Consider the following 20,887-nt stretch of genomic DNA (forward strand, 5'->3'; position numbering starts at 1 on the left):
CCCCTCTTTTGTCTTCAGTGCATTTCCCACAGCCCATCATGGCCGTTTCGTTTCAGAGCTTTCCAGAGAGGAACTCCATGTCTCGACAGCCTTTTTAGTGTTGTCAGGATCTTTTCCTTCTAGTCTACGATTGCAGAGTAGCCGGCGGTACAGCAGGTTGAGAAATAAACAAGTGCTTTGGGGCTGTACTTTGTTCAGCTCTTCTCTTTATCTGTTTCCCTTATCCAGTTGCCCTTTCCCCATTCCCTAGCACCTTTCCACCCCCTACCCTCGGTTGCCTTGTTGTTCCAGGTCTTTTATCTCCTGTTCTTCTCCTGCAGTTCCAGTCAAACCCCAACCCCAAACCCCACACATCCTTTGGTCACACCGCCATTAGTGATTAAAACAATAGCCATTCTGAGCTTACTTTAAAAAATTAAAAAAGGCCTCAGAAAATGTTCAGTGCTCCCAATTTTATTTTTATTTAATGCTAAAAGTTAAAGAAAAAAAAAAGGTACTGTAAATCTGACACATGACAGAATGCAGGTGATTTTTCCATAGCGTGATTTTAAAATATAATAATGTTGGTATCTGAGATTACACTCACTTAAGCTGACATGAGTTTCATCATATATAGAAAAAGTATCACCTTCAACTTAAAAAAAAAGTAAAGGTTAAAAGGTGGCACACTTTAAAAATACTTGGTGGCCAAGGAAAGGTATATAGTAAAAGTTGTAAACCATGTGTATGTTCTCATAACTTTTAATGTGAGGCCACATGAAAGACAGTACATCTGTTAAATTCTATAAATGTTAAAGCAAAAAAGGGAAAGCTTCAACACCCCATCCCCTAATATTTTGAGTATTAAAAGCACAGCTGAAATATTTAGGATCTGAAATCGGATACTGCCCATGTACAGTAAGTAGCTTTCTGACATTTTTATCCAGCTGTGGAGGATGTCTGCACTGCCATCAGGTACAACAAAAGATCAAACCCATGCCCCAGCGTTAACTTTTTAACTTAAGAGAATGCCAGAAAAATAACCCGGATCAACATTTTACAGCTGCAAGCCTTCCACGAAGGCCACCCAAGGGCCAGGCGGCCTCATGCAGACCTTAGTTTTTAATGGGAGTAACCTCAACACACAGCCCTTTAAAGCTATTCCTGTTCTCCCCCGCTCCCTAAACACCAGCACAGAGAAACCATAGGTTGTCTTTTCCACAGCTGGATAGACTTATTCAAAACAGCAGGATGGTTCTTTACTAATCTTTTTTAGAAAGCTTATCTGTATTGAGACTGCAAAGCATACAGATAGCTACCACAAATTAGGTCAAATGACTGATCAACTTGTAAAATCTATGAGGTCAAATTCCAGTTTATAATAAAGTGCTTAGATACACATTTATACAACAAACCATAATAGTTGAATTCTTTACACATGTCTTTATGGGCATGTAAAATTGACTCTGTGTTTCTGCAAGTGTGTTTCTGCATTTACATAAGAGAAACCAGTCTGATCTGAGTCATAGATGCGCCAATTAAAAAAAAAAAAAGTGTAACAACAAACTGGTTAATCATGCAAGTCTGTTTGTAATATAACAATGACCGGTAACATGAATTTGCACAGCATTAATAATAAGTGCCCTCATTAAAAACACTACAACAAAAATACTGTATTTGGTGCAGTATCTGATTTTCAAGTGTTAATAAACGGACCATTAAAAAATATTTGAGCAATTTTAAAAAGACAAAAACGTAACTAAAAAAGACTCCAAAGAGGGTAACAATCTCTATTTTCAAATTAAAATAGAAGCTGGGTCATAAACGATACACGTAAGTTGTAGTAGACCTTGAAGCCATGATTCAGCCTAATTATAGGGCCAAGTTACAAACACCTGAACATAAAAGGATTTAAAATAGTGTTCCTGTCAATGTTAAATCGTAACAGCACAAAAGAAAAACCAGTATCACTGTGAGACAACTATTTCTAATAACAGATGATTTATTGGTTTAAAAAAATCGTTTTACTGATGCAAAATAGTAATCAAAAGAAATTAGTTTACAAAAGGTTTCTAAGAATAGTTTGAGAGGTGGGGCCTGCCTATTATTAAAACCTTTTCTTTAATTTTCACTAGTTTATCATTTTTTTTTTCCAGAAGAACAGTATTATTCACTTGGTATTTCAAACACACGTAAGAAGGAAATTACAGGTTTCCTCCACCCCCATCTGGGCTGTCACTGATATGCCCACGGGCAGTCCCGGCAGCACCACGCGCTGTTACTGTCATTGTACCATACTGTATTTAGCACTCACTAGAAACAGGGGGTAGGTGATAGTACCAACAGCAATAGCACTACAGGTAAATGATAAAAAACAAAACGAAACGAAACACAAAACAGAAACGAAACCAATCCCACAATCTCCAAGTTCACCTGAACTGTAACTTCTCTTGCGACTCTTTTCAAAGGAAACAACACCACCACCACCAAACAGAGCTCTGGGGTGTTTAAAAAGACAAGGTGACGCTGCAGAGCCGGGCTCTGCTCAAAGACGGCAGTGCCATCTTGCACACGCCACCATCCATCATCACCGCCCTTCAGTCACTGAATTGTGTATTATGTAACCAACGAACATGCAGCGTTGTAATCTTACAACTGATCCCGTGGGCAGTGAACAGTGGTCAACTTTGCCTTTCAAAAAAAAAAAAAAGAAAAATCCCCCCTCCCCAAAACCACACAGTCCAAAAAATCTCTCAGCAGCAACTCTCAGGCAGTCATCACTATCCCAACAACTGAACTTTAAGAACAAAACAGAGAAAGACTCAAAATCTGTTTTCCTGCTACTCTGAGAGGACAATGTTTTGGGGTAAACTTGGTGACATTTCTCAGTGGCATGCTGCCCACTTCACAACAGTGCCCCCTTCGCTCATTCCATTTCCTTCTCCACCAACTGGCCTCTGGCCTGAGAGAGGGGCCAGCAATAAGGAATAACAGACAGTAAGGCAATCTTACAATGTCAGAAAATGTATTTGGCTTTTTTTTTTCTTTTTAAAATAAGTGCATACAAATACAGCTAGAAGCATTTCGGATTTGCCAAGTGCTCTAAAAAAGCAGCGCAAGTCACAGCCTACATTGAACGGTAACTGTCACCAGGATAATAAAGCACAAAGATATGCTAATAACATTAACAAAAGAAGAAAATGCCTTTATAAGTACATACCTTTTGTCGTCAAAAAAAAAAATATAGAAACACAATGTATTCAAAAAAATCAAAATTATACAGCCATGTTTATGAAGTCTACATTTCCCTTGTCTTGGATATATATATATATGTATATATATATATATGTGTGTGTGTGTGTGTGAGAGTGTGTGTGTGTGTATATATATATATATATATATATATATATATATATATATATGGAGATATATACACAATTCAAGCAGTTTTAGTTAAGGGTAATCATTGGGTTTTTCTGAAACCGGAAAGTCACGAGTCTCTCTCTTTTTTCACTTTCACATCTCCAGCAAGGATGGTTGCAATTTCCCCTTGCATAAAGGCCCAGGGGACATTGGAGCCCACAAGAGGGCATTTTTCCCCACTGGGACAATAGACCTCTCCACTAGCTCCCTGCTGTTTGATGCTTTGTCTGGAGCAAGGGAAGCAGAACTTGTGCGAAGGGACAGACGGGCACTGCACAAAGTGGGTGTCCTCCAGCCGCTCGTGGCAGAGGGTGCAGCATAGAGGGGCGCTGGCTGCCAGAGAAGAGTCTGGGAGGCTGGCAGGATGCACTGGCTCCAGTCCTCCTGTGCTGCCGGCCCCCTGGCCCCCCACCTCTCTGGGGCCTAGCCTTCTTTGGTTCATAGAGGACGGAGAGGGTGGACTGCTGCTATTCCTCCTGGTAGTGGAGTGAACCTGGTTGGCATCTTTCGAGGCATGACTGCCCCCTGCATTGTCTGCTACTAAGATCAGGGCTGCCATGGGCGACTGGCCGTTCTGAGCCGCTTCAGGCGGTGTGGTCCGGTTGGAATGAGGTGAGGCAGTGGGTGGTGGTGGAGACACAAAAGAGGATGTAGGAGTTATGGGGATCTTGAGCCCTTCTGTGGGTGTGGACAGCCATGGCTGTGCCTCTCCATTGATCTTAGGGGGCCCGACTTCACCTTCTGGTTCTGGAGAAGGCTTTCTTTTCCTTGCTGTTCTTGCAACTGGCAGGGGGAGAAAAGAAAAGGGAAAAAACAAAAACAAAATAAACGGATGTGCACCGAAAAGGACGGTTCTTTTACTAACACAAGACTCACTAAAGAATTTGTTCTCTCAAAGCCTGTACAGAAAATCTCACATGAATTTCCAGTGCACGTGCAACTCACAACACTTAAGACTCACGGGGCTCTGGGGCAGGATTTTAAAAGGCCACAGAACACAGCACCTATGCAACCGCCTGTTTCTACACAAGCATGCATGTACCCAGGCTGAACTGTGCACACGATCGTCAACATCCCCCAACAGGTTAAAAGGTGGCTGGTGCCCTCACGCTCCCATCCAAGAATGTGCTGGGAAAGGAAAACCCTGTGTCAGTGCCTATCAGCCCAGTCTGACTCATCTCTGTTGTGCTGCTTCAGCACAGGAACACGTTGCCACTAAGCACTGGTTCCGCCTCAGGCAGATCAGGAAGTTGGGTGTTTGTTGTTTCTGGGCTGGGGTAGAATGGTGAATGGAAAGCACACCCCCATCCTCTGCTCTGCGCCCCCCCTTTCTCCCCTAGGGCCCCTCGCTCCACAGCCGCCCCTACCTGCTTTAGACCCGTTGGCCCCGTTGGCCTCGAAACCCAACAACCTGCCTGCAGTCAGGGCTGGCTCCTTCTTAAACTTGCTCTCGAAGGGCCCCGAGTGGCCGTGCTGGTGCAGCGCCAGCAGCGTGTCTCGCACGGTCTTGGGCCGGTTGACCCAGTCCTGCTCTCCGGGCCCGCGGCCTTTGCTCGCGCCCTCGGCGCCCAGCTCGGTGGCGCCGGCCGCGGTGGCGAGGCTGTCGGCCGCGCCGCGATGCGAGGGCGGCGGCGGCTGCTTCTCCTTGGCCGCCGCCTCGCGCTGCTCGTGCTCCACGGCCGCGCTGCTGGACACGGACGCCGGCCGCTTGTGCGAGCTCAGTTCGGCGGGCTGCGCCGAGCCCAGGCCGGTTGCCGCGGCCCCAGACACTGCGGCCAGCGAGGCGGCGGCGCGGCCGCTGAGGCCGAGCGCGGCGGGGAGCGGCGTGGCCGAGCCGTTCATGAGCGGCACCAGGGTGGGCGGCACGGCGTGCCCGCGCCGCGGGTTCGGGCTCTGGCGGTTCAGCTCCGGGGGCTCCTCCAGCTTGGAGAAGCCGTTGGGCACCAGGATGCCGTTCACGGGCGGCGGCTGCGGTGTCGGCGGCTGGGCCAGGCCCGCAGCCGGGCGGCTGCCGCCAAAGTCGGAGCCGAGGCGCGGGGGCCGCTCGGCGGCGGCCGCCAGGGGGTAGCGCTCCAGGGCCTGCGGGGCGCGCGGGGCGGCCTCGGGGCCGCCGTGGCCCAGCTGCTGCTGCTGCAGGAGGATGTCCTTGGCCGAAAGCGGCGGCGGCTTGGCGGCGGCGGGGGTCGCGGCGCCGGGCGGGGAGCGGCCCTCCGGGAAGCAGCCGTGCGCCCGCTTGAGCTGTCGCGCCGTCTCGATGACGAACTCAACGCGGTCGGCGCCCTCGTAGTTGACGCAGCCGCGGCACACGGGCTCGGTGAAGTCCCAGATCATGGCCCAGGGCATGCGGGGCAGGTCACACAGGTAGCACGACTGCCGCCGGGACGCGGCCGCCACCGCCACCGCCGCGGCCATGTCCGAGGAGCCCGCGGCGCTGGAGGTGGAGGAGGAGGAGGAGGCGGAGGAGGAGGGGGCGCCGCCGCTCCCCGCCGGCACCACGCGCGCCCTCCTCCCCCCCCAACCCCGCGTCTCCCCCACCAGCGGCGGCGGCGGCCGCAGAGGCGGCGGCGGCAAAGCCCGCGAAGGCTCGGCGCCCGCGCAGCGCCCCCGGGGCACGAGGGGCGGCGGGCGCGGGGCGAGGGGCTGCAGCCGCGGCAGCACGTCCCCCCGGCCGGCGCGGGCGCGGGCGGGTGGCGGGGCGGCGCGGCGCGGCGGGCGCGGCGGCGGCGGCGGCGGGAGCTCGGCCGGGGCCGCGGCCGGCCTCCAGACCGGGGCGAAGACGGGCCGCGCGGGCGCGGGGGAGCGCAGCAGGTCGCGGCGGCGGAGTGCGGGGCGGGGGGCGGGGAGGCCGGGGGGGCGGGGGGCGGGGGGCGGCCGCCGGGGCAGGCTCAGCCCGAGCGGCGGGGCATGCCGCGCCGAGGCGGCGGCAGCAGCCGGACGGCGTGGAGCACGGGCGCGGCGCGGGCCACGGGTCGCTCCGCTGTTCTCTCACAGCTCCCGGCGTCGCCGCTCTCCAGCGCCCGCGTCAGCGCCCAGCCCGCCTCTGCTCCGTCGCCGCCGTCGCTGCTGCTGCTGCCGCCGCGGCCGCTCCACTTCTACAGACTTGATTCTTCGACAGCCTCGCACGGCGCCTGCGCGGGCCCCCTCCCCTCGCGCGCGCGCCCGCCCTCCCCCGCGCCCGCGCCCTCCCCCTCCCCCTGCGCGGGGAGAGAACGAGCGCTGCCGGGAGAGCCGGCTCCGAGGCGCCCGCCCGCGGGTCAGCGCCGCCCGAGTGCGCCGGGGCCGGTGTCCCCGAGGGGAAGGCGGCGCGGCCGTCCCAACGCTCGGCTGCCTCCACTACTCGGTCCCCATTCCTCCCCTCCAGGATGTTTGGGCCAAATCGCTAGTGCTCGTGTTTTCAAAAGCCCCTCGGTGACTGGCGCTGTCAGTCTCGAGAGCGGGGACTGTCAGTGTGGCGTGGCTCAGTTCTGTTTCTGAGGAGTTACGTGTGGACTCACACTGGGCGCTTGCACACTCGCACCCGTCGGGACGCACGCGCGCGCCGCGGTGCCCTAAGTTTCACGAACGGCGGAGTCTGCCCCCGAGCCCGGGGCCGCGTCCGCACGCCGATCGGCCGAGGCCTGGGGACCCTCGCCAGCCTCAGCCCCGCCCTCCCCTCCTCCTCCGCAGTGGCCCGCCCTGCCGAGCGGGGAGCGGCGGGTGGGGGTGGTCCTCGCGGCGCCCGCAGACCCCGCCGCCTCCTGTCGGACCGCGCGGCTGGCGCGTGACGTGGGCGCAGAGCCGCGGGCCCGCGTGCGCCGCCGCCGCCGCCGCCGAGTGCGCACGCTCCGCTCGGACGTGAGTCGGCGCCCCTGGCACTGGCGGCCTCATTGAACGAATGCACATTCCAGGGATCCGGGGTCTACGGCCGGCGCGGTCGCGTCACCGCGCAGGCTCCGCCCCCTCCGGCGACAGAAGGTCTCCGGGCCCCGCCCTCGGGACCAAACTTGGGCCGGAGGGGGCGGGGGCGCCCGGCTCCGCGCGCGCCGTGGGGTGGCCGGCTGGCCGGCCGGGGGGTTGCGCGGGGCCGGGACGGGCCATCGGCGGAAGTCCCCGGCGCCGTCGTGGGGCGGGACCGACGGCGTGGCCCGGGCCCGGGGGGCCCCCGGTGGGCGCGGACCCGCCTGGCGCGAAGGCGGGGCGCGGCCGCAGAGCCCGCTGGGCCCGCAGCGCTTTGCGGCTGCTGGCGGCCGCGGGCCGTGCCCGGACTGAAGTCAGTGCTCGAGTGTCCCACTTTTATTGGGAGGAGGAGCTGCTGTGTGCTATGGTGAATCGCTTCTGGCCGGTCTTAATCTTACTGACTAACAGACGCGGCTTAGTCACTGTCAGTGGGGACCCAGACACCTCGGCTCTGCATGGGCAGCCCTTCGGAGCTGCTTTTGTTGGAAAACAGGCCCGCAGCGCCGGCTGAGACGGGACCGGGCTGGCCCCGTGTGGGAAGAGCAGGGTACTCATTACACTATCTTGCCTACCACTGGGTCGGTAGGTGGAGAGAGAAAAAAATCCTGCTGACGTTTCATTGTAGTTGTTGCTGTTGAAAATGCCAGGTTGCTTCAAAGGACTAACCACAAGGAAGAGGAAAAACACCCTTAGCGAAATAGTGGAGGGATCTGCCTCAGCAGCATGAAGAAACCTGTTCCAAAGTGGCGCAGAAAACGTAATGCCAGGCCCAGATGTTTTTACAGGCCAATCCTGCATGTCTTCTCCTGGGGATTTCCAGAGAAGGTGTGCTCGCCGTCGAGGTCTCCCCATCTGGTCCCGGGTCTTGCTTGCAATGGCAGTCCTGCCTCACCCTCCTCTAGCATGGGGCACTGGACATGCCCAGTTCCTTCCCTGGAGCAACTGGTGCCAGTGGGTTTGGTCATTCCCGATACCTGCCGTCTGGAGCCTCTTTCAGGACCTGTCCCTCTGGTCACTCTCCAGAGAGACCCTGTGCCACTCATTGTAGCACGTGACTTCTCTCTCAGAGCCACTGCCCGAAGTGGACGAGGTCTGGGCTTTGTGCTGCAGAAAAACTAGCCATCTGGACACACCCAAGACACGGCCCCCCCATACAGTCACTGGAAGATTAAAAAACAAAAAACCCACCCTGTGTTAGAGCCCTGGCGTCATTATACTCCTTTACCTGCAAGCTGGTACTGTAATACCCTCAAGGGAAAGCTTGCCATTCTATCCCAAAATAGAAACACCAAGATACAAATTCTGCCTTGGGAGGGACTAAGTAAGGATTCTTGTAGAATGGAGCTTTTCTTCTCCAAATGAAGGGCATTTCCTTTTTATTTTACACTAGAAGTTTAATGTCGAAACCGAGTTGTTGTAACTTCCCTAATGAAATGCCTGCTGGAGAATGGAGAGGCTATTTTAGTTCTGGTCTCCCTTGCCATAAAAGGCTCCGGGATCAAGGGGGTTAAGGTTGGCCCTGGATCCTGGACAGCAATTCCTTATATTGTATCAAAAGTCTTTCATGCTGCCTGGCCTTTCATGTAGCTCCGAAGCAGCTTTATCGATCTATGCTAAGTAAACATAGCTTTGTTTTCGTCTTCCACCCTCCGCCCTCCCTCCCGGCACAGACTGGAGTTGGATCCCTTCCAAAGCGGCTGCTGCAGCAGCAAGAGCCGCCTCCTCCACACACAGAAGCAGGGCTTCTAGGGTGAGGCAATGCGTCTGCAATTCGCAGAGACAAGGCAGGAATTGTAATTGTAGTTCATCATGTGATGACTTATGAAAGAGGAAGTTGGTATGTTTTAGTCACGTAGACTCTGCCCTCTTGCTTAAGGCTGCAGGTCCTTTCAGAAGAGCATTATGATCTTCTTTGCCACTCAGAGTCAAGGTTACCAGGTTGGCTGCAGGGAGCTCCTGCACATTCATACGTGGACAGGCAGGTGGAAGCCGCAGGAAGGGTTGGTGGGGCAGTGGGTTGAGGCTGGTTTTAAGCAGATTGCTGAAATACTGGAATTCGTCTTAAGAACTAAAGAAAACATTCTACGGGGAACACCTCTGCCAAGATTAGATGAAGCAACAGTCCTTTCCAGCTCGCTCTTAATTTCTAAGATTTTTTGAAAAATAAAAATCATCCCCAGTTTAGGAGCAAAAGGAAAGCCGTTTATTATGATACCATCAAAAAGCAGGAATAAGGGAAGTGATCGGATGTTTAGCCAAAGGGAGCAGTTCTAAGCAATAGCTCGATGGGTGGAAGGAATCTGCTCTCCCCACACTGTAATTTACATGGGCTTCCACCTGTGAGAATTAACATCTAAAATCGGAACCGTCCCGGAGCTTACTCCAGTGGAGATGCTCTGGTTAACATACCACAGCCCTGTACTGACAGTCCACAGGACAATGTAAAGAAAAAAAAAAAAAAAGGTTCCTTCCAGAGGACCCTGAGGTAACTCTGCCCTAAGGACATGCAGCTGGGGGAGGGTTGCAACGTGTGTGCTGTCCACGAGGTGGTATTCCTGGAGGCTTGTGAGTTCATGCACTTCACCCTATATTCACATGTGGAATCACAGCCTTCATTCTTCAGAGCGCAGTTTCTATTAATAGTGTGATGTTGCAACCATACTAGAGCTTCTTAAACTCTGACCCCAGCATATTTGGAGGAGGAGGGAAAAAGGCAGCCTGTATGTCATTTGGGATTCTGTGGATAACATCCTCAGCTTCTTGTACTTGGACAAAACTGCCATAAGATTGAAGAATACATGTGCTACTCGGGGTTTTTCTACTTAAAAAAAAAAAAAAGTTATAAATAAGTACTTGAACAGACCTGTTTATATGAATACGTCTGTACAAGCTATGGAGAGTCGTGACACAAATGAACCTTCTGTCATAGACAGAAGAGCGTTTCTTCTAAGTAGTGGCATTTTATGAGACAGTTCTACTGGTTTTCAAATTGCAAATACAGTTTTTTAGAAATACTTTCCCTCTGTGTGACCTCTCCCTGTAGCCTGCCTCCCCTGTGCACAGAAAGCATTCGGATATTAAGGAGATTTTTGCATGTGGAGGAGATAAACTCTCTGTGGAGGGTCTAAGAATCAGGCCAAATAAAATCACAGGGGCTCTTAATCACTCACATATTATACACAGAAGCTGTTAGTCACCAGTCTATGTGTAAACATATGTATAGTTCCCCGTTTAGAGTAAAAATTGGGGTCTTGATGTAGGCTAACTACTTACTGTGTCAGAATTTAAAGCGCTAAGTGAAAAATACAGACAAAGGAGAGATTGAGGTCACACACTCACTCAGTCTGCAAGGAAATTTGTAGGAGAACTGGAAGGGATTCAACAGCCATTTGCTGCCAGAACCCTGCTATTGACTTTTTGGAAAGAGCATGATGAAATGTACTTTTCTGGAAAAATGTCTGAATGTGGGTTTAACGGATATTTAAGACACTCACCAAAATCCTTTAAAAGATATCACTGGGAAGATGCTGACACAATAGTGAACTAACCTCAAGGATAATGTTTGAAAATATTAAGAAGGTGAATTAGCTTACCTACTTAAAATGTGACTTTCCTGCATACACGTTCAGTAGTAAGGGGACTGAAAAAATGAAAGATGTTACAATTCTAAAAGGTTAAGGATAATATAATTGTCTGTGTTTATTATATGTTTATTATACCTTTCATATGGACATTCAAAAAAGATATTTCAACCGTGAATTTTATTATATTGTCATCCTTTTTCAGAAACAGAAACCTAAGGTATTGAAAGATTGAGTGATTTGCCTACAGTAGAATTAACGGTGAGTGTCAGAACTGAAATCCAGGTATGAGTCCTGTTGTCTAATGATACAGTCTAGAAGATTCTACTTGCATTTTGAATTAAAAAAAAAATCACGTAAGCACAGTATAGAAAACTAGCAAGGGAGTGTTAACATTTGTGAGTGTTAACAAAGAGAATATTAAGATGCGCCAATTTCTATCTATATTTATAGGAAAAAAGCAATTCTAAGATAGTTCACAGGACATGCAAGCAAGAACAGCAAAGAGTCACAACAGATAGAGGGAGATGGTAGAGATGAGGGACAGTTACCGCTATGCTGTGCCGGGTATGGAACTCCTTAAATAGCAAGCTATTTTGTGCTGGTCTTTATGAACCTTAGATTAAAATCAATGTTGGTGGTAAGATAAGAGACTTCCATTCTGGGATTTAGTCGGGTAAGGATATGGTTTGGGCAGTCACCAAATTGGAATAGTGCACCTCTAGATCCTTATAACATGTTTCCTTGAGAACAAAAAGGTAAATCCCATGAAATCATTTAATTCCTATTATAGGATTCCAATCCTGGCTACTTTGCACTCAGACAAATAAATACAAGGGGCTAGGGGGCCCTGAAAAAAAAAAGAAAAAAAAAAAAGAAAAGTCAGATATTCCATAGCATTCCATGGTTATAAAGGGCTTGTAAGAAGCAAAATGATCACTGCTTATTCCAAATAGACCTTCATTGTCATTGTTTGTAATCCTCACAAAAAAGAAGTGAGCCAGTGTGAACTAGACTGACTTTCTCTTGACAAGCTGAAAACATATTTTATAAAAGAATGCCAATCAGTGGGAAAATTTGCCCTTTACCAATGGGGTTTCAATAACCTGTTCTGGTGGCTTACTTGCTCTCGTCTAATGTGTTTAGAAACAAAGAAGAAGAAGGAGTTCCAGTCCAAGATGGCAATGTAGGAAGACCCTGAACTTAGCCCCTCCATGGAACACACTAAATTATACCTATTTCTGGAACAGTCCTTCCCAAAGAAGCACTAAGGGCCCACCCAACAGCTTCTCCACATCAAAGGATAGAATAGGGGGGGAAAAACATAATATTGTCATTTAAAACAATTATTTTATGTGTATAGGTGATATTCTAATTATACCCAAAGATCTAAATATTTAACAGTAAAATTATTTCTCCATTTTGTGTGTGTGTGTGTGGTCAGTTTTATGTACAGAGGAGACACAGAAGGCTCCCTGCAGAAGGAAAAAAGGAAGAAAAACTTAAAAGACTCATCATGGGCTGTAATTTATTAATTGGAGTAAGTGTGCATTAGCACATCTGCTCCTGTGCCCACATGGCAATGCCTCTTTGCCAAGGGGAGTGCAGAATCATCGAGACAATCCAGATTCACGCTCAGAACTGAGTTGACACAGAGAAGAAGAAAGCCGAACTTGTCTTGAGAACAGACAGCCAGAGTTTGTGCCCTGCCGAAAGACCACCGGTGGACAGAAATAGAGAAACAGATTTCCTATTGCGACTGCCTAAATATAGTGTGTTTACTAAAAAGCTGGTCACAGCTAAAATGCAAGTACGGATGAACTTTGATGGACTTGTTGGCCTGCCTTGTCAGCCCTTCCAGCAAATTCCTTAGTGAGGAAACCGGTCTGAAAACTTGCCTGGGAACTTCACACATGGGAACTTCCTAGGGGCTATCTCTTAGCATTTCAGAGATAGTTAGATTTTGAACATTTTTCAGATTGCTTTTATTCCACTACCTATCAATCTGCCTACATTTGCATTAAAAGATCAATTCGTTCTTCTTCACCATGACTAAGACGTCATGTCCGCTCACTTTATCAATTTATTGGAACACCAGGGAAATGAAGACTTTGCTGTAAACATCCGCCAGAATCCACGTTTCCCGGACTGCAGTTCATTCTTTAGCCCACTGGTGGGCTACCTCCTATTTCTGTTTTCTTCCCAGGTTCTTTTTTTACATACATGTAAATACCCACATAAGAAGTGGGTGAGGAACCATAGGTTCTATTCACACACCCAGCAGATCACTTGAGGCAGGTCACTTGAACACCCTGGGCCTGGCGTTTTTCTCTACTGGGAGATGAGACGCTGAACTCGATGCCATTTCCACCCAGACCCTTCCCACGGTGCGCGATTTCATGGGCATACAGGGGACTTTGACAAACCCAAGCCCCATGTTCTTCTGACACACGTGGCATCACAAAACAATGCATAGGAGTGACCAGTGAGCGTCTGCCCATGATTTGGGGGGCATGGTGCCATCGAAATAAAGTTGTGATGTCATGTGGCTACCAGATTATCCCATCATCTAACATTATGTCTGCTTGGTCTGGGCTCTGATCCCAAGCTAAGAGTGTCTAAGCCACGGTCTGTACTTAGTTTAAGTTAGCTAGGGCAAAAGCATCTGTATCAGCATTAATATGCCCAATTGAAGTGTCTCAAGGCTTAATGGAAAATATTTATTTCCACAAGAGACAGCTTTATTTTAAATATATTCATATATCTTAATATATACATATATATGGCAAAGATTATGTATATATGTATATACTTCATATAAAATGGGCAAAGATTCAATATCTATTGACAGCCCCTTCAGAAGACTCAAGAGGACCTCAGTTGAGTAAAACGAAAAACTGTTCCATACCCTGACAGGCATTTGGCTGGATAGATCAGCAGGATGTGGAAACTTGTTTTGAGGGTTTTTTTGGAATTCTCACCCAGGATTCCTCTGCTTAATAGCTGGGTGGCTTCTCTGCTGGCTATATACTGAATTTATAAAGGATGTAGGGGGAGATAAGTTCTAGGAATCCTTGTGTTTTAAATTTGTTACCTATAGTGAAGTATTACATTCATAACGTTCTGTTTGTGTTTCATTTATTTGACTCTGATTATGACAAAACCCTAATGACATTGCTGAAGTTCTGTATACTTCAAAAATGGTGTTGGTGGGAAGCACTTATGTGTGGGCGTTTCAACTATTTTTCTAAAACCAAAAAAGAGCCATATTCCTTGCTTTTCATATTAAAAAATTACTCAATATATTTGAAAATGAGTGTCCCAGAATCAGACTTCCAGATTCCATGAATTCAGAGTGTGGAAAAGGAGAAGCAGCCCCTTTTAGCTGTAACAGGAGACATTCTTTTAAAAGCCTGGAATGCTGAAGCCCTCTTATACTGAAAACATGTCAGGACATGCCTTTTTGGGATGCTGTCCAGTGGTTTAGGCTCAGAATTCTACATTCCATACTTTTGAAGTTGTTTTCTGTTGGCAGACGACCTCTTGATTATTTTCATGTGGTGGGTATTCAGACCAACCTCTCTGGTTCCCCATAATTAACTACCCCCCCAAAAAAAACAGCCCCCAAACCTCTGCCCTGTCAAGTGTCCATATTTTAGCATACAGTTATGGGTCGTGTCAGTGCTGGGCTTATGACGGTCAATCCTATGAGCTTTGTCACAGTTTGTCACAAAAGTCAGTTCCAAATCAGGTACGCATGACCTAGAGCGCTTTATCTTCCAATGCTCCTTCCACTTTTTGAGTAGTGTCACCATGTTAAGGAATGAAAAATTACTGTTGCAAAAAAGTTTTCACTTTTAAGGAGCTGTCATTTCCCTAGTAAAATCAAGTAGCAATTCCCATTCACCTTGGCTCGTTTTGTGGTCAAGGCTGGGAACAGGTTAGTGGACAGATAGACAAAGGAACTGGTGACCGGTGTCTGTCCTGACTCAGAGAGGTGCAGTTGCCCCCTGGTGCAGAAGAGACCAGTTCAGCGCAAACCAGTTCTACCGCTCCACAGAACCCCTGTTTTCTAGGAAGTTGTGATTCATGGGTTGGAGAGTGACACTACAGTCCGGTACCTTGTACAGCATGAACCTAGTTAAATTAAAAGTGAATGCTCCACCCCCCAACCCTGTCTCCCCAGCCACCAAGAATTCATTTCATAGGTGCTTCTGTTTGTGGCTCCCAAATAAAGGTAGCCCAACTTAAAACCCGTCACCATCTGCCTTATTATAGAAGACACATCAGTAGATGTTTTGATATTTCTCGTTCATGAGCAGCCTTCTCAACATGCCCCCAAATGGAGAGGTGTAATCTTGAGTGATGGTTTAAAAAAAAAGAAAAAAATAAGTCTCATCTCATTTCACTTTGTGGGAATTAGTTCTTAATTGTCTGTTTTACTAGGAAATTTCCCAGAGATTTATACACTATGAGAAACGAGTCTGGAAGAAGCCAAACAGGACAGACATAACAGTCGAGTTCTTTGAAAACATTTCATCTTGCAGACCAAGACTACAACTTGGAAATCATTTTTATGCTTTTATTATGGTATATCCATCATGATATTTTAGGTGAAGCCAATAGAGCCAGCATAAGGAAGAAAAGCAGTTCTCTCTTCAAGTTTTGCAGAGGTAGCATAATTTAAATAATTCTATGGTGGAGTTTCAACACCTCCCATTGAGCACCGTTGTTTACGAAGTAAGAACAGTAATCCTCACGTAAAAAAGGTGGTATTGCTACCCGAGACAGCAGATGGTGTTATTAAATACACAGGCAAAGTCTAAGGTCATAAGGAACTAACAATTAACCAGAAATACGATCTGTCACAGTCGTTTAATGGGTAACCTACCAGATATATGCCACTTGCATTATCGTGAGTGTTGGGGGGTTCGTTGTCAAGCTTCTGAGCGGTTACACAATCAGTTTGGAAATACTGTGAGGATATTCTCGGTTAAGCATCTAGTGACACCAATAAACTAGAAAGAAAGTGAACATCGGAGTGATTTCCTCATAATCTTGTTTTCTGTTGCCTACTTTTAAAAAATACTTTACCGTTTCAGATTGCACGACTTCACAGCTCTTCCTGAAGGTGATTGGTCTACTCAAGCTAACCCGTGTCAAGATTCTGGATTTTGTGCTGCTAATTCGAGTTACTTCTTCATTAGGCTTCTTCACATTACTGTAGGTATTATTTTTGCCCCAGCAGATTTCACAGTGATGAGAAAAGATGGGGCCGTAAATGGCAGTTGCAAACAGGGGAGCAGCCTGAAACCAGGAGGGTGGGGGGCAGGGAGCAGAAGGCAAAGTGTAGCCCAACACTTACCAGTACGCAATGGGGGCACAATTACAATCTGGAAGTGGACTCAATTTTTATTTTAAATCAAATACAAACACATCAATAAAGTAAGATCTTTACACGGACAGCCCACTTCCTTATGAGGGTTTTCCTAGGAGGATTTGCCACAGAGAATGTGTGCACAGTTTCCTATTCAGTTAGGCTTTGGAGGCTGAAGCACTGAATTCTAAATTTACATGAAGGAAAAATGAGCAACAGGACAGCAACCAAGTCTGAATCACGAAGAGCAAACTATTTGCTTAGAATTTGGAAGGGTGAGCCTTGTCCTACAAGTAAGAACTCCAAAGTGTGTCAAAGAGTTGTGACTTCCACCCTTGGGTCAGCTAATCTGAAAACCAGCATCTGGAAAAGCTAAAACATCCCCAGTGCCCCAGGTGAATAGAAAATGAACAATGGAAAACAAGGTTCGGAGGCCACTGGCTCTGATCAGAGTTAAGTGGGGGGATCCCAGTCTGTGGACAAAAACCCTTTCTTAAATTTCCCTACTGCAGGATTTGGTGAACAAGCCTGAATCACAGAAAATGCATGCTAATAAGATTTTTTTTTTCCTGATGCAGCTCCACATATTTAAATATGTATATTCACATTTCTCCACATTTAAACTGAGTCAGAAAAGCAAAGCATCTGAAGGCACAGACTCCCAGTCTGAGACCTTCCTCTACGCGCCCAGGGAGCTCGATTCTCCATGTGGCCAGGACTCCCGCTGAAACTTCCAGCAGCCCTGAGAAAAGCCAATGAGGTACCCTTGGGCTGAATGAACGAGAACTTTCTGGAGAGCGGAAGACTGGTGGAGGTCCAGCTGGAAAAACATATGGCAGCAGAGGCAGAAAGAGGGCTTCATGACGGAGAGCTTTATAAAAAATGTCTGGAGGCTCAAGGCAGCCGTTACAACCCAAGATCTTACTAAGCGTGATGGATCTTCTTACTTCTAGGACAGCCTCCAATTTACCTGGATCCCAGCCAACACTGCATCCGCAGGTGTCCCTTGGGATGGTGCCCCCAGAAGAACAGCGCAGCTCCACATTCTACCCTCGAGGCCAGGACCCCATGCCTGCTCCCACCCCACCCAGAGGGGCCACCCAAGAGGGCAGCTCACTGTGTTGTCCCAAAAGAAAACAAAGTTTGCAAATCACTCCAGCCCATTTGTTTTATAATACGTCTGGAGGGAAAATGACCATGGTCACTTCTCTTCTTAATCCTCTTGAACTCAGAGCATTTCCAAGCTGCTCAGTGAGCAAAACCAGGCAGTTTTCTAACCAGGACACGTCACCAACGTGGCCTCTCCAGATACAGGCACAGCCTTGAGGTTTTATGTCGGTCCGTCCCTTCCCAATGTCATTTCCAAAATAATGAAAAGGAAGACTTGATTTTTCCATGTGAATTCTCTGTAGTAATCTTCTCTTATTGCTAAGAACTGTTTGTGTCTGTTACTGAGCTTAAAGAACATTCTACACGGAATGTTGTATCCCTTAGAAAAGATGTAAATTCGGAGTTGATTATTCAGAATTATATTAAAAAAACACTTCATGAAGTCCATAATTTAACACTGGGCTGTAAAAAAAAAAATAATAAGTTCCCCTAGAATACTTAAGTAGTATTAGTTTTTTAAAAACATAACCAATATACTATAAACCATATACTTTTTAAAGGTATGCACAGAATAAACTGGGGAGGTAGACATGTGTACCTCTTTTTATCAGTAATGTAGTTAGAGCTGACACTATAACTGACAGATAATACTGTCTCCCTTCCTGTTTCCCTGATGGTTTTTCCACCACCATTTTCCATAAGCGAGGCAGTCGTCGAAGTGGCAATTATCAGAGTCACAAAACTCAGGACCCGACTTTATTACCCAATCATTATGACAATCATCCTCCTGGTTTTCCCTTTATCCACATACACACATTGCTACGGCATGTTTTTTCACTACTGGAAAGAGAAAGGCCAATGGATCAGTTACACACACTCTATACCGATAAAACAATGTCATTAACTTTAGCAAATTATAGCCCTTTATGCTTGATTGAATTTTCCCTGTTAGGAACCCAAAGCAAAAACCAAGATGACCTGTGTGTGTGTGTGTGTACATTTATATTACTTATTGTTATTTAATTATTATACACCACTAAAGTATTTTTAATAATTCAGGTTCATAGTGAGTTTTCCATCCATCTGGCCAAGGGGGTTGGGGAATACGTATCTAAGACTACTTGGGCCTAATGGAGAAAGGGCTTTGAAGCCCCAGAATTTTCTAGATGTTCAGAGAGAGGAAATAAAGTCACTTCTTCTCCAGTAAAGCTTTTCCCTTTGGAGGACACCAGAAATGCATAGATAGATATGGGCTGGGGACTAGTTAAATGTGTGTTCTTTTTCATGGAGGCCCAGCTCCCCTTGGCTGTCTGGCTCTGCATCACACGGTACAAGGAGCACCAAATCCCTGTCTGCAGACACTCTAGGGCTGAAGTCCTGGGAGAGTAACTCAGGCTCTGTGATGGGTGCCATTTCTGCCTCTGTGGCCCCACACCAAACCCCTTTTCTGTGCTTTACTTCCTAAGTTGACATAGAGTTGACCCTTGAACAATGCAGGGTTGAGGGGTGCCAACCTCCTTATAGTCTAAAATCCACACATAACTTTTGATGCCCCCAAAACTTAACCACTAATAGCCTCCCGTTGGCCAGAAGTCTTACTAAGAACATACACAGTCAATTAACCCGTATTTTGCACGTGATATATGTTATATACTGTGTTCTTACAATAAAGTAAATTCCAGAAAAGGGGCACCTGCGTGACTCAGACGGTTGAGTATTTGACTCTTGGTTTGGGCTTGGGTCGTGAACTCGGAGTTGCAGAATCAAGCCCCGCGTTGGGCTCCACGCTCCTTGGGGAGTTTGCTTGGGATTCTCTCCCTCTGCCCCTCCTCTGCACGCATTCTCTCCCTCTCAAATAAATAAATACATCTTTTTAAAAGAAACTAGAGAAAATAGAACACTATTAAGTAAATCATAAGAGAAAATACATTTGCCTTTTATTTCTTGAGTAATAATCCGCATGTAAGTGGATGCTCATAGTTCAAACCCACACTGTGTAAGGGTCAACTGTAAATATGAGATTTACTAATATGTCCAGAGACCACCCAGTTTGGGTAAACACCACCCAGCCTTTAAGAGTGCGGGGCCTAGAGGCAGAGAGCCAGGGTTTTATTCCAGTTCTGCCACTTTTACCAGCTGTGTGATCCTAGGCAAGTAGCTTGAACTTGCTGGGCCTCCATTTCCTTATCTGTGAAATGGGTATAAAAACAGTACTTGCTACAGAGGTTGATAGAAGGGTAAAACAACATACTCAGGGCCTTGAACATTGTACGGCACATGACAAGCCCTTGATTCACACTGGCTTTCGTTTTGTTAGGTATTTCTGGACAAGGCTGAAGCAGACTTTTTTTTTTTTTTTTTTTTTTCTAAAACCAACCAGTTCTTCTACCTCCCATGGCCAGACTCGAGGATCTTAACTTTAGGGACAAGCCCTGCTACTTAGCATCCCTCCACACCCACCGCTCCAGGAAGTAGTTATCACCAAAGCTGCCAATGACCTCATTGTGACCTTCTCCAAGAGACTCTTATCTCTAATCCTTCCTGACTCACGCACCACTTCTGTGCGCACTCCTTCCACGCTTTTTCTCACTTTGGCTCTTAAAGTAATATCCTGTGCCTACTGATCTTAAAGAAGGCAAGAACTTCAAAGGTTCTTAAGGTACGTGTTCTACCGTCCCCTGCTTTACTCCAGGCTATAGTGTCCTGAGTGCTTGGCACGTAGTAGATACTCAATAAATGCCTGTGGCCCTGCCTTGAACCTCGATGTTGAAGAACTTCCTCAGCCTCTGTCCCCTTGTGTTGTTTTCTTGGTATTTGTGTCCTTGCTGCTCTCCCTGGAAACTCTGACAATGAAGGAAATCCTGGAAGGCCGTCTGATTCTCGTCCAGCTTTTTCTTCACCTGAGACCCAAAATTCTTTAGAGTTAAACTTCCTCTGCTTCAGCTTTCCAATTTTTGTGGGAGGTACACTGTGACTCCTCCTTTTCCCAGGAAATAGTTGTAGGAATTAAGCCCCTAAAACATCAAAACCACAAACAATGATTCTGAAAACAACTCCTTTGGGGATGTACAAGGCGCATTTGGGCAGGGGAATCATACTCTCCAAGAGGCAGAATCCAAGACCGGCTGACCGGCTGGCTCAGTTGGTAGACTGTGCTACTCTTGATCTCAGGGTTGTGGGTTGAAGCTCCATGTTGGGTATAGAGATTATATAAAATAAAATCTTAAAAAAATAAAATAAGAAATAAAAATAAAAACAAAATTCCTTTCTTATACACAGTAAAGTACAAGAACCATTGGTTCCATCTCACCCTGAATCCACTCTGCCCACACATCTCCGTTCAGGGCCCCTTAAACTGAACAAAGGTTATGTACCTGTGAGGATCAAAGTTACTTAATATCTTAGCTTATGATATATTTTTTTAAAAAGCAGATTTCCCCTTATATGCACACACATGCACATGCACTTGCACCCATGTGCA

General features: G+C 47.5%; 1 protein-coding gene and 1 long non-coding RNA gene across 3 annotated transcripts; one reads left to right on the plus strand and one right to left on the minus strand.

The window, feature by feature from the left end:
• Nucleotides 1-437: 437 nt before the first annotated feature.
• On the minus strand, nt 438-6,020 carry IRF2BP2 (interferon regulatory factor 2 binding protein 2). Of its 2 annotated transcripts, none has more exons than XM_045087265.1 (2): nt 4,818-6,020; nt 438-4,185 (listed from the first exon to the last, which is right to left on the minus strand). In XM_045087265.1, exons 1-2 carry the CDS (start codon nt 5,812-5,814, stop codon nt 3,470-3,472), a joined length of 1,713 nt encoding a protein of 570 aa, XP_044943200.1. In that variant the 5' UTR covers nt 5,815-6,020; the 3' UTR covers nt 438-3,469. The 2 variants fall into 2 exon arrangements, with proteins under 2 accessions (XP_044943200.1, XP_004777819.3); XM_004777762.3 differs by having other exon boundaries at nt 4,770-6,015.
• A 239-nt stretch (nt 6,021-6,259) lies between these two features.
• LOC101684616 lies at nt 6,260-19,108 on the plus strand. Its single transcript, XR_001177142.2, has 4 exons — nt 6,260-8,163; nt 11,125-11,180; nt 12,364-16,142; nt 16,875-19,108. It is a non-coding gene; the product is annotated as an uncharacterized LOC101684616 (long non-coding RNA).
• The last annotated feature ends 1,779 nt before the right edge of the window (nt 19,109-20,887 follow it).

Source organism: Mustela putorius, unplaced genomic scaffold, assembly GCF_011764305.1.
Source record: "Mustela putorius furo isolate JIRA1106 unplaced genomic scaffold, ASM1176430v1.1 tig00001075_pilon_pilon_pilon, whole genome shotgun sequence".
Lineage (NCBI taxonomy): Eukaryota > Metazoa > Chordata > Mammalia > Carnivora > Mustelidae > Mustela > Mustela putorius.

Excerpts from the sequence above, each read along its gene's own strand:
- IRF2BP2 (XM_004777762.3), bottom strand. The coding sequence starts at position 5,814 with ATGGCCGCGGCGGTGGCGGTGGCGGCCGCGTCCCGGCGGCAGTCGTGC. Across the intron at positions 4,186-4,769 it reads GGCCAACGGGTCTAAAGCAG|TTGCAAGAACAGCAAGGAAA; the intron begins GTAGGGGCGGCT and ends TCCCCCTGCCAG.